Here is an 11,909-nt window from a genome sequence, read left to right as displayed (position 1 = left end):
GCCTTCACAGTACCCTGCCATAATATACTAATGCAAAAAGAAAAAAGAGTGACTATAAAATACAGACCTGTGGCACTGAAAAAAAATAATGTTTGACTCCAGATTACACACAGAGCTCATAACTGTTACTCCCCCAATGAAATACAATAAACAGTATTTATAATTCTGATAATTCACTTTGATTTTAGAGAATACAGGTTTGTTTGTGTCTTTCGGCTTTTCCCGGTTAGGGGTCGCCACAGCGGAACTCCGGTCCGCTAATGATTGGAAGTAGATTTTTACGTACTGGCTTGCTGGGCCTAACGCACAACCTTCAGCGAAGGAATGCCCATTCACACATGTCACCACACAGAAGATGCTCTAACTGAGAATCGAATGGGCAACGTCTAACTGTGAGGCAACAACGCTACCGCAGCACCACCGCTGCATTTAGAGAAGACAGGTGAATCTTAGAAAATCATAGATGTTTTATTTTAAAGCTAAGAGAGGGAATTTGCCTATGCTACTGGTTGGACCAGGATAATCAGCTGGCAACAAGTTGTTCATTATGAGATGTTAATAATTTCTACTTTTACAATACAGTAGTCACTGGAAGTATAAAGTCTATTAGAGTTTTACCCTTTTTGGATTAATTGCATAACTTGGTTTTAAAGCCACCTCTACAAATGTTACTAGTTGAAAACAATGAAAACAAAATTCAAACATAGCATTTAAAATATATCCCACACACTCTATGTAGAGGGTTACACATGTACCCCTTTATTCAATATGATCAGCTCTAAGCTTGCTGAAACTCAGGGAAAAAATGAATTTGTCTATATTATTCAAAACTCACAAACAGCATTTTCACACTTCACAATTTCCTGACAAGCAAGCATTACACTGATGTGATAGTACTCATAATTTAATACTACATGCTGCTTACTCTGTTATAATTTGGTGTCTTTCTAGAAAATGATAGAGATAAATTAGATTCAGTGCAGTCTCTTCAATTGCTGTTTATGTTTTTTAAATTTACTACTCATTTGTAATTTCTGTCTAAGCCTATTACGAAAGACATTATGTACTACTGAATCATAACAAAACAAAGGATTTTAAATCTAAAGAGTCTAGTTAAAAAACTAGAACATTCTTCAGGGAAACATTTTTTCTCGCCTATAAAAATATGAAACATTTCAAACATGCACTGAAAAAATTCTTTGATATATGCTAGCAAACGGTTTTGGAATTACAATGTGTAACAGAAAGCTGCCACTGGCTTTATTGTACTTGGCTAGATGTGTATGTTCATAAAATTCAGTCAGCAGAAAAGATACAGTGCTCTAAGTATGTTTCCATCATGTACAAAGTTAAACATCATGATGAAATGGCAATAAAAGAAATAAAAGCAAACATAATTCTTTCTGGGACATTTCAAGATCATACATTACTAATCTTTGAGGATACAGCATTATTAATTATTTCAAGTCAAGACACATGTTTCAAAGAAAAAGTTGTACAGTTATTTTTGTTTTATTAAACACATGATGACTAATTTGAAAAAAAAAAAATCAGCCGTGAGACTTCAAGTCATTTGCATCCATTAAGTAGAAATAAATGAAGATTTTCAGACTGATGGGCTACTGTTCATTTTGTGATGACATGAGGTATTGCCAGCTATGCCAGGAGAAGTAGGGCAGTAGATGTGTAACATATGCCAGCATAGCTAGATGGAGTTTTGTAAAGAATTACATGTCATTTGTATATCAAACAGATTTGTACAGGTGCTTGTGCTGAAAATGTAATTGTAACGCTGAATGTGCTAAAATGTACCAACAGTGGGTCCTGCTGGACAGAAAAGAAATACACCTGTATGAGAGAGACCGTATTGTAACTGTTGAAATAAATATATTGTAACAGAGGATACTAGAAGAGAAGAAGTTAATCTCAGTCCAGCTAACTTTCAAAATAGTCTGAAATTAAATTATTTGGTTTAGGCCATGATGATTATATCTTACAGTTCTGATTGTCAAAGACAAAATGTCTGCAAAAATCAAGACTAGGAATCCTACTGTATTGTCCTTAGGAGGTGAACTAATTGCTACCTTGGAAGGGTGGAAGTTTTTGAAAAAGTTTTATAGCTTCCAGATGCTATAACACATCTTAGCAAAGCTCTATGTGTGTGTGGTATGACACATATGTGCTAGATTCGTGTTTAGCTTCTAGTAAAGTGGGTAGTATGGGAATCAGATGTCAAGTGACAATATATATGTGATGTCATTCTGTATACCGCACTGAAATGATGTTTGAATACTAGATGAGACACAAGTCTCAGGGCAGTCTGCTTTTGTAAACAGACAAAGAAAGATCACTCATCCACTTCTTCTTGCCTTTCTTTAGTAAGTAACCAGGGAATAGTAATTATTTAGATCAGTCAGGAAAATATAGTGAGATTAGTTTAGTACTGTTTCCTGTATCTGTGTGAATCTGTCTGTATTATTTTTAATATTTCCTGTGGTTGAAACTCTGGTGTATATTGTAAATAAATATTCAGTATGTTCATGTTCTTTTATTATTTATTATTAAATATATTTAAACTTTTCATTGTGGCTGGTCTTTTAAAGAATATTTTAATCTTTGAGAGTACTTACATTTATTTGGTGACACTGTGGCTGCTTCTGAAAGCCTTGCTGCATTGTTCAAACACTACCATTTGTATCAGTATTATTTTTTCTCAGTATAATTGGGTACCTTTGTAAGATCCTTAGAGTAGCTGGTTGTGGAGTGTTTTGGTAGCAGTATCTACCTTACAGTATGGGCAAAGGGGGCATAGCTGGTAGTTCTGTGCCAGCCTTTCCCAGGTGTATGTATGTGTATGTGTGTGTGTGTGTGTGTGTGTGTGTGTGTGTGTGTGTGTGTGTGCATGTGTGCGTCTGTGTGTGTGAAAATCAAATCTCAAAGAGTGTGTGTGTAGCTACTTGGAGCAGGGATGCAGAGCACTGGTTTAACAGAGAGGGTGGTAGAGGTCTTGGCTTTGAACAGTCAGCTGAAGACTCAGCTGTGGTCAGTATGGAGTCTTATTTGGGGCCTGGTGAGAGAGAGGGAAATGTAGGCCCAGGACAGGAGTGTGTTCTCTGTTTGGTCTTAAGAGGGAAATTGTGCTTGGTGCAGAGAGCTGCATCTGGAATACTGTATCTATTTTTGTTCCAAGTGAACGGCCCTCACTGGTGTCTGTGGTGAGGATTGAGACTCCTTGATTACTGGCCTAGAGGAGGGACATCACATGCCTAACAAAAACATGCACAAAATGCAAATTAATCTTAAGGAGTTGATTCTCAGGAAATGGTCAGAAATATGACATCATCACTTGCAGCCAGTAGTAATCTATACCAACAAAGTCACAGATTAGGATAGAGGAAGTGTTTACCTTATTGAGCCACTGAACAAGATTGGATCCTGCAGTATTATTGACAGCCTGGATCGAAGAGTTTGGAGAGGAAGCTTGGTAATATCAATGTTGTCAATTACAATTTTGCCTGTGGGAAAATCATTATGAACTGGTTAAAATATCCATCAACCTTTTTCTACCCAAGTTACATTGCACATACATTCCTGTCTCATATTATTTAAATCATTTGTCCATTTACACTACTTCCCAAAAATCAAACACCTCTTTAAGTGAACAAACAAAAGAATTTCAGAAATTAAATGAATAGTCAGCTAAATGATCACTGCAGGTTTATCTTTTTTTCTGAGAACTGCAAAATGCAGAAACTACAACAGTGAAGATAAGAAGCTACTTAACATTTATTATAGTTTGAAATCAAAACATAAACAAAATACATGCATAACTTGTTAAGATCAACCATCTTTTCATAATAGTTTGAATGCATGCAGACCTTTATGTTGTGTATCTGTATTAGTATGGAAAATGTAACACTGAGAAAAATTGTGATTTACTTACTAGCTGAAAGGGGAAGGAGAAGGACTGGATATAAAAACTAGAGGTACAAAGAATGCTAACAGAATTGTAATTTACGTATTATTTAATGTCTTAAAGTCATGTGAAGGACCTGATCCATCATCGATCTGGTGTCAGTCACTACTTGAACCATGACCAACAACAAACAACAGGTTACACGGTAAAAGCAGTCGCATATCAAAACAGATAATTTCTTACAGTCAAGCACATCGGCATTAAAAAAAGTTCAGTTTACTACAGCTGTTTACATATTTAGATGCAATGTGCATACTAAATTGTTAAACTTCCTTAACCTAACTGTACATCTTTATCAATTGGTGTTTGCAAACTGAGGCCTTAAAAAATAATTCAGATTGCAGTAAGGGAGATTTAGAAATCAAAACTGGCATGTTGGATGACGGGACAGGAAGCAGTTACATTTGACCCTGTCTTCAGATGAAGCAATAAGCTCACTATGAATGTGACAACATCTGAGACTTCCCTGACCACAAGCAGCAACTGGTCACAGGTTGCTGGTGCAAAGGAGAAGATATGATCCCAAAGTAAAAGTTGGATCCCATAGATATGTGAAATTAAAAAAGGTCAGTGCTGTAACAGCATTTTGGTAGCTTCTAGACTAGGGCCAAGGGGTGGGCAGCAATCACAGATGTGATGCTTATAATGCCTAAATGAGATTAACTCAGTTTGTCTTTGTTAAGAAGTAAGCCTGCTCTGTCAAAACAATGATGCCCTCAACTGAGCCCAGGTATATAAACTTACAGGGTTTTGAACAAATGTTTTACTATACTGATGTTTTCAAGCACAGCAATACAGATGTGAGTAAAGCTGTGTTTATGTTGCAAGACTACAACTTCACTTTTAATGGCTTTCCTGTCTTCAGGGCAGGATATGCTATCAGTCTATCAAACAGGCTTAACTACTTGCTTATAGAGCAGCCAAGCTTTTCTAAATTACAATTGTATCTACAAATCAGCAAGATCTTCAGCTAATAGTAACTTTGCATCCTTTCCAGTCTGGATTTTTTGCTAACTGAGGCACTGCAATTAGTTGAGGTTTTATAGCACTATATATTCATCCCGAATAACATTGTTTTAGTGTTATGAATATTAACATACAGGTATCAGGGCTTCTTCCACATAATAAGGCATGAAAGCTTAGCTGCAGTTCAGCAATGATGTTTTCAGGTGATCCAGATGATGTACAGTTACAAAGTTATCAGCTTAAAGGAGGATTTGGGAAGTAGAAATATTCAAGCAAAAAGAGAAGGCTTGGGGCTGGGACGTATGGGGACCATTGTGTACAGCTACTTGTTGCAGAAAACATTACTAGCTTTCACATGCATTAGCCTGAAAAGGAGTGAGGAGGGTGGATGGTGGAAAGGGCTTGAAAGAAAAGTATATGAAGGATGGGAAAGAGATCAGATTACACTATAGAGAGCAGAACCAAAAGGGACAGTTAGGAGGGCTGGCTATGGAACATTTGGAGTGAGTAAGCTGAAAGTAAAAGTGGTAGTAATAGCTGTCAGGATTTTAAACAGAAGGGAAGTACCACTTTAAGGACACAGAAGATGATCTTTGTGGTTCTAGACCTTGCTACCAAGAAGTTTAAGAATTCTGGCAAAGGTGACTGGTGTTGTTATGTTGCGGTGAATCCAATCTTTGGACTTATGCTTAGTAAGACATGACAAAGGGTGGGAACAGCTGAAGGTTGATACAGTGATTTGCAAATATGCACAGATAATCTGCCTATGAAGATCACTGAAGCAGTACCAAACAAACCCGATGGAGGTGGCAGAGAGTTTTAAATATGGGTGGCTTGAAGCTGCATTCTTATAAATATTACCCCACCTACAGGTAGTACATCAAAGGAGAATAGTCTTAGGGGGTATAATGACTGGTTGTAGCATTGGGCAATGGAGAAAATGGATTTGAGGAGACTAGGCTGAAAAAATATCCCTTTGTCAGGAACATGCCCCATCTTAAGGGGACAGCGGTGCTCAAAGTTTGGTTTAATGGGTACATCTTCATGAACGCACCTTTTAACCTAAGGTGGGATAGTGAGGAGTGTCACATCAGCAAAACAGATGAGTATATGCTCTGGCAGTAGGAATCTGAAGAAAATAAGTGCAGATCACAACAGTGGAACAAACAGGAATTAATCTCAGAACAGGACTGAGTAGAATTTGTGTGCAATGAAAGACTCTGGGAATAAAAATGGGTAACTGCAATTAGTGATACAGCAACAGGGAGTGTATTGCTGGTATTATAGAATCATGGGTCAGTGGGTTACTCAAGTGCCATGGTATATGTTGTTTTGTAATGACAGAACAGGGAGGAAATGCAGGAGGTGTGGCACACTTACACAAAGGAGTCCACCAGATAGAGGAACACTGCTCCTGTGGTCATAAGGTAGGGATGAGGCTTTAAGGAACAGATAGAAGTAGAAAAACAGAAATTCAATGTGGCTAGAGGTGAGTGTGAGTCTGGTGACTAGGACAAAAGATAGGACATACAAAATGTAGAGAAGGCATTACAAGGATGTTAGAAAACAGTGATGAGGACATGAAAATAGCAAAGGAGTATAGGTCATAGGTGCATAGGTAGGTACTAGGCTATCTGCCTGAAGGCATTTATAAGCCGAGCCAGAATGTGTTGGCTTTCACCGACCACTTAGATTAGTTCCCTGTGCCTCTGTCCAGCAGAGCCATTGAAGTGATCCCTGGGGTAAACTTTCTGTTCCCCATCCACTCGTCAAGGTTTCTCCTGAAGAGGGTTAGCGGGGAGCTCTGCCTAATGTAGATTGGAATCTGGTTCCAGAGCATGGGAAGTCTCTGGGCCAGGAATCTATCCCTCCAGCATGTCCTATTTAGTGTTGTGGTGAGGTTAGTGAAAGGGAGATGGCAGAAAGGGGTCAATAAGCAAAGCAAAGGCTTTTTTGATTATACTGCAAAAAGTCAAAAGCTAGAGTGACTACTGGTCAAACTGAGCTGAGATTGGAGGAAGAGCATAGAAGTCAGGAAAATCAGAAATGTTGAGTGAATACTTACATCAAGGAATATGGGCCATGGGTACCATGTGGGGATGGAGTTATGAGAGGATGGGGACAGCAGTGGAGAAACATGGCAATACAGAGGAAGGACGTAGAGAAGAACCTGCATGAAAGTATAGAGAAGAAGGTGGTGGAGACTGATCTGGCTGTTCTAAAGGAGAATACGGCATAAGGACAAGAATGGCTATGTCCAAGGAACCTCAGGAATCTGGTCAGTGTGCAGGTAGATAGTCTGAGAGAGATCTTCTATGGATCATTATGAAGTACAGAATTGTCTGATTATTAAAGATTGCAGGTGAAGTACCCTTCTATGGAAGGGGGTGCAGGAAATGGAAAACTATAGGCTTGTTTTCCTAACATTGGTAACAGAGAAAGTCATAGAGAAAATTGCCATGGAAGTTTGGTGGCTTTCTTAGTGGACAGTAATCTGCAGGTTAACAAAAGTACAGGTTCATGGTGATGGACTTGTCAGTCAAGCCGAATCCAGTTTTTTATCCAGGTTAGTGGAGAACTTGATAAGCAAGTAATAGTAGATGTTTTTTCATTTGGGCTTCTGCGAGGTCTTTGAGTCAGTGTTATATATGCAACTTTTATGAAAATGAAAGGGTAGGAGAGAGGACTGAGAAATGAGACTATTGCATAGCTAGAAAGTAGAATACAGAGATGTGGAGTATCAAGTACAGTATCAGCAATATTAATGGCTGATGGAATTCTGCAGGGGCTGGTCATGGCATCAGCACCATTCTAGTTGTTATTTACAGACATCTAAGGGTACAGTGAGCTGCTCATCATCTTTGCTAAACAGAAATAGTTGCAGCAGTCAATTAAGGACAAAGAATCTAAAGAAGGACTTGAAAAAGCTGATAAAATGGGCAAATGAGTGGCTGTTTTGCATTATATTTCAGATATTTGAAGTTCTGCTGTTAAATTATGCTGTTTTTGAGAAAGATTTTGCAATTTAAACCTGTAGTTTAGCCGTTATTGCTGATATATTGCAAGTGTTTGTTAGGCTGCATCAAGGGTCAGCCAGAACTGCATATTTACTCTTTACTGCTGAGTACTGAACTACACTTTATCTAAATCCTCCTGGTGCTGTATCACACTAATCTGTGCATTAACTACTGTGACCTTGTTCTTGGTTTGAAGTTATCAATACCGTCACTCTTGCCACAGCCATTTTCTTTTATTTCCTGCATTTTCTGTTTGGTTTCTAGTCTTATTATGATGTTTCTCTACTCTAGGTAGCTTCAGACAGTGTTTTTACATTAGGGACTGTTTTGTCTGCTTCCCCTAGTGGCAGTAGAGAATGGCCAGGTCACTTCTGAGATGGGATACACTGTTTGAAACCGCTAAGTGCCTGCTTGATATTGGGCAGAGGAGTAATTGATTTGAGCTTTGTTTTTGCCTGTTTTATTACCTCAGTGCTCCAACTCACTTAGTGAATATGCCTTTGTTTCCAAAGGCTTTTTGTAGTATACAGATCAAAACACTACTAGATTAGTGCCTGAAAAGGATGTTTTGTTCTCAGTTTCAAATATTTAAAATTCTGCTGTTAAATTGTGATGTTTATGAAGAAGCTTATGTACAGTATGCTAAACCTGCTTTTTAATTATTATTGCCGAAACATTGTATGCTGTATGTGTTTGTTGGGCTGTATCCAGACCCAGCCAGAACTGTATAATTACTCTGTATTTACTGCTGAGTATTTAACAACACTTTATCTGAAAATCTGTTAGTGCTGTATCACTAGTTTATCTATTAACTACTATTAACTTGTTCTTGGCTTGAAATTATCAATGCCATGCACTCTTGCCATGGGCAATTTGTTTTATTTCTTGCACTTTCGGTCTTCTAGCTTTAATCTGTTGTTTCTGCACTCAGGGTGGTCCTAGGCAGTGTTTTTACATTAGTAATTATTTGGTCTACTCCCTAGTGGCAGTAGAATGGGATCAAGTCACATCTGAGCTGGGATACACTGTTTGTAACTTCCAAATGCCTGCTTCCTATTGGCTAGGGGGCTAATTTGTTTGTTTGTTTGTTTGAGCTTTGTTTCTGGCTTTATAAAGTTAGCACATTTGCGCAATGCTCCTCATTGCATAGTGGTGGTTGACAGCTCCCTGTATGGATGCAGACATACAGAAATGACATTTTTCCAATACAACTACTCACTAATTCCTAAATCCATAGCTGTGCACTAATTAGCTAGTTTGTCCACTGAGCAGCTAGTTTGTGCATTGAGTAGCTAGTCTGCATGCTGAGAAGCATCCACCCCTCAAGCTTGACCCTAAGCAGTTTTAGGCAGTACTGTAAGTAATCTAAACTTCTACAGTAACCAAGCTAACAAAGCTGGTCAGCTGTGAACCTACTTTGACTATCCCCCTGTAGAACAAGCAACTAGGATACAAAGCCATGGACATGGACTTTCCTGCTACCTCTGCAGCTGGTCTGGTGGACATATGCATCCTAAGGCAATGCAGCAATGGCTTCATGCAAGCTCACAACCACCTAATCCTCAAATATATGTATAAGGTAAGTGAGAGATATAGTTATACAGCATCGTTGGAGGCAAGGCTCCCGCCTATGAGCACCTGAACTACCAAACAGGTTATCAATAGTGCACACACTACACCCACAGCACACAGTACAGACCAGTCACATAGACCCACATATACTGAGGCTCTTAAATGTAATCTCAAAACACAAAGACCTCCTAGTCACTGCATTCACAAAAAAGTCCTCATCAACCTCAAGAACACTCCACAAAAACAACACGTAACACTACACAAACTAGTATAACCCATGGTGTCAATTTCCAAGCCCATAAGGCATACCACTACAAAACTCAGTATTCTGGTCATAGAAGACTCCATAGTGAGACACACAGACATCCCATTCACCAGGCTAATTAAAAAGAGATTCATGATCAGCTGTATATCAGGATCAGTCATATCCCTAATGCATAATGTCCCTTAACCTCAAGTACAAGTATGAGTCGGTCATAGTCCATGTGGATATTAATGACCTGAGGTGTACCTCTCTGACTATATGAAGAGACATGACTGAGATCTCAGACTATGTGTCCCAGGCTGGTATGAACTTAGCACTGAGCAGCATTCCACCTGCTGCTAGGATGATGTTACAATATGAACAGAAAATAACTGACTTCAACAACTGACTTAAAGTATGGTGTCATTCAAACAGGGTACAATATTTGCCAGCCTTAGAGGGCATGGTCGAAAGACCATGCTGCTTTGAAAAGGATAGTCTCCACCTGTGACTCCTGGATTTTGAATATTGGCTAAAACCATTTCCATCCCCACACATTATTTTTAGGCATTGCCAACCAGATAAACTTTCTGACATAACTGTACCAAACCAAGAAAATCTGAAAGTATTACTGATCAATGACAGGAGTCTGAACATGAAACTTTGCACCTTGCAGGCTTTTCTCACCCTGGAGAATGTATACACTTGAGCAGACATTGTGAGATGGTTTAAAGCCATTTAGAGCACCCCGACAGTGGAGGACTACAATGCCTTCCACACTTTTAGACCAAATGGTGCACAGGAAGGGGCAAAAGGTGGAGGTGTCTCTATATACATTAAAAATAAACACACCTGAAAGCTGGCCCATCAGCATGAAAGACTTGAGCTTCTCCACATCCAAATTACCATTAACAAGGTCCCATTCCATATCCCTGCAAGCTATAGGCCCCCCTCAGTGACCCAGGAAAACCACAACACTTACTTAAAGACATTCTACTGACATCCCATCCAACCCAAAACCAGATTTGTGGTGACTACAACTACCCCAGTATAAAATGGGAATCCTACACAACCCCTAACATAAAGGCCCAGAGATTCCTGGACTTCATAAATGCCAAAGCCATGGAACAGTTAGTTCATACACACACTAAGGGCTCAAACATCCTTAATCTGGTCTTCAAAAACATGACAGAATGCTGCCCCCAAGTGTAATGTCCTTGCTCGTTAAGTCAGACCAAAAAGCCATCTTCTTGAGGTAAATGTAAAGCCAAGGACATCTGGAAGCCCTAGAACATTTATGAATTACTCCCAAGACAAACTTCCCACTGCTAAATGACAACCTAAATAAATGTCAAGCCCCACAAACCCTGAGAATAATGCTGCCTATGCAGAAACATTCACAAAAATGCTGTATGACAACATCAATAGCTGTATAAAAACTGAAGTACCTACCCAAAATAAGAGCACGGCCAAAACAAAAAAAAACAAGCTACCCTGATAAAATTTCAACATCAATATACTATACAACAAAAGGAAGAAACTTATGGCAAAAACTAAAAGTGCCAATGCCCAGTAAGTTAAAAGCTCTCTCATCAGTCTAAACAAACAACTCCAACAGTAAATAAAGCCCACAAAAGTCAAATTTAAGGAAAAAGTAGCCACCCAGGTCAAGGATAACCACAAGGCTTTCTTCAGTTATGTCTGAAACCTCAAAGAAAATACACAGTAATGTATCAGATTAATTGTAAATGCTGCCACGTTCATGGAACCAGAAGATACAGTGAATCTCTTGGCTGACAAACATGCCTCAAACTTTACTCTGCTCTTCCCCTGGATATTCATCAGGAAATTTCAACATTCACTTTGACCCAAACATCAGTAAAGAACAGATCCTCAAGGTTAACAACACTACATCGATTGGTCCTGATAATATCCCAGGATGCCTCCTTAATACCTAGAAACATGAACTATCAGATCCACTAGAATCTTTATTCAGTCATAGTTTCCAAATGGGCTACATACCTAATAAACGGAGGACTGCAATGGTTACACTGCTGTAGAAGGGTGGCACATCCATGGACCTGGGAAATAACTAACCCATTAACCTGACAAGCCTGCTGTGCATGGCTATGGA

The 11,909-nt window shown here is 39.0% G+C and overlaps 1 protein-coding gene across 9 annotated transcripts in view; it reads right to left on the bottom strand.

Annotated features, from left to right (window-relative positions):
* ABCC9 (ATP binding cassette subfamily C member 9) overlaps positions 1-11,909 on the bottom strand; it is a 1,652,866-nt gene that overhangs the window by 88,314 nt on the left and 1,552,643 nt on the right. For all 9 annotated transcript variants that reach the window (XM_044087794.1, XM_044087796.1, XM_044087793.1 and 6 more), the window contains one exon: positions 3,407-3,515. In XM_044087794.1, coding sequence (XP_043943729.1) covers positions 3,407-3,515 — 109 coding nt within the window. The remainder of the gene's footprint in view (positions 1-3,406; positions 3,516-11,909) is intronic.

Source organism: Protopterus annectens, chromosome 11.part0 (assembly GCF_019279795.1).
Source record: "Protopterus annectens isolate FY-2018-M chromosome 11.part0, PAN1.0, whole genome shotgun sequence".
Taxonomy (NCBI): domain Eukaryota; kingdom Metazoa; phylum Chordata; order Ceratodontiformes; family Protopteridae; genus Protopterus; species Protopterus annectens.
The sequence above is the reverse complement of the archived record's forward strand: the minus strand, read 5'-3'. Positions and strand labels throughout refer to the sequence as shown.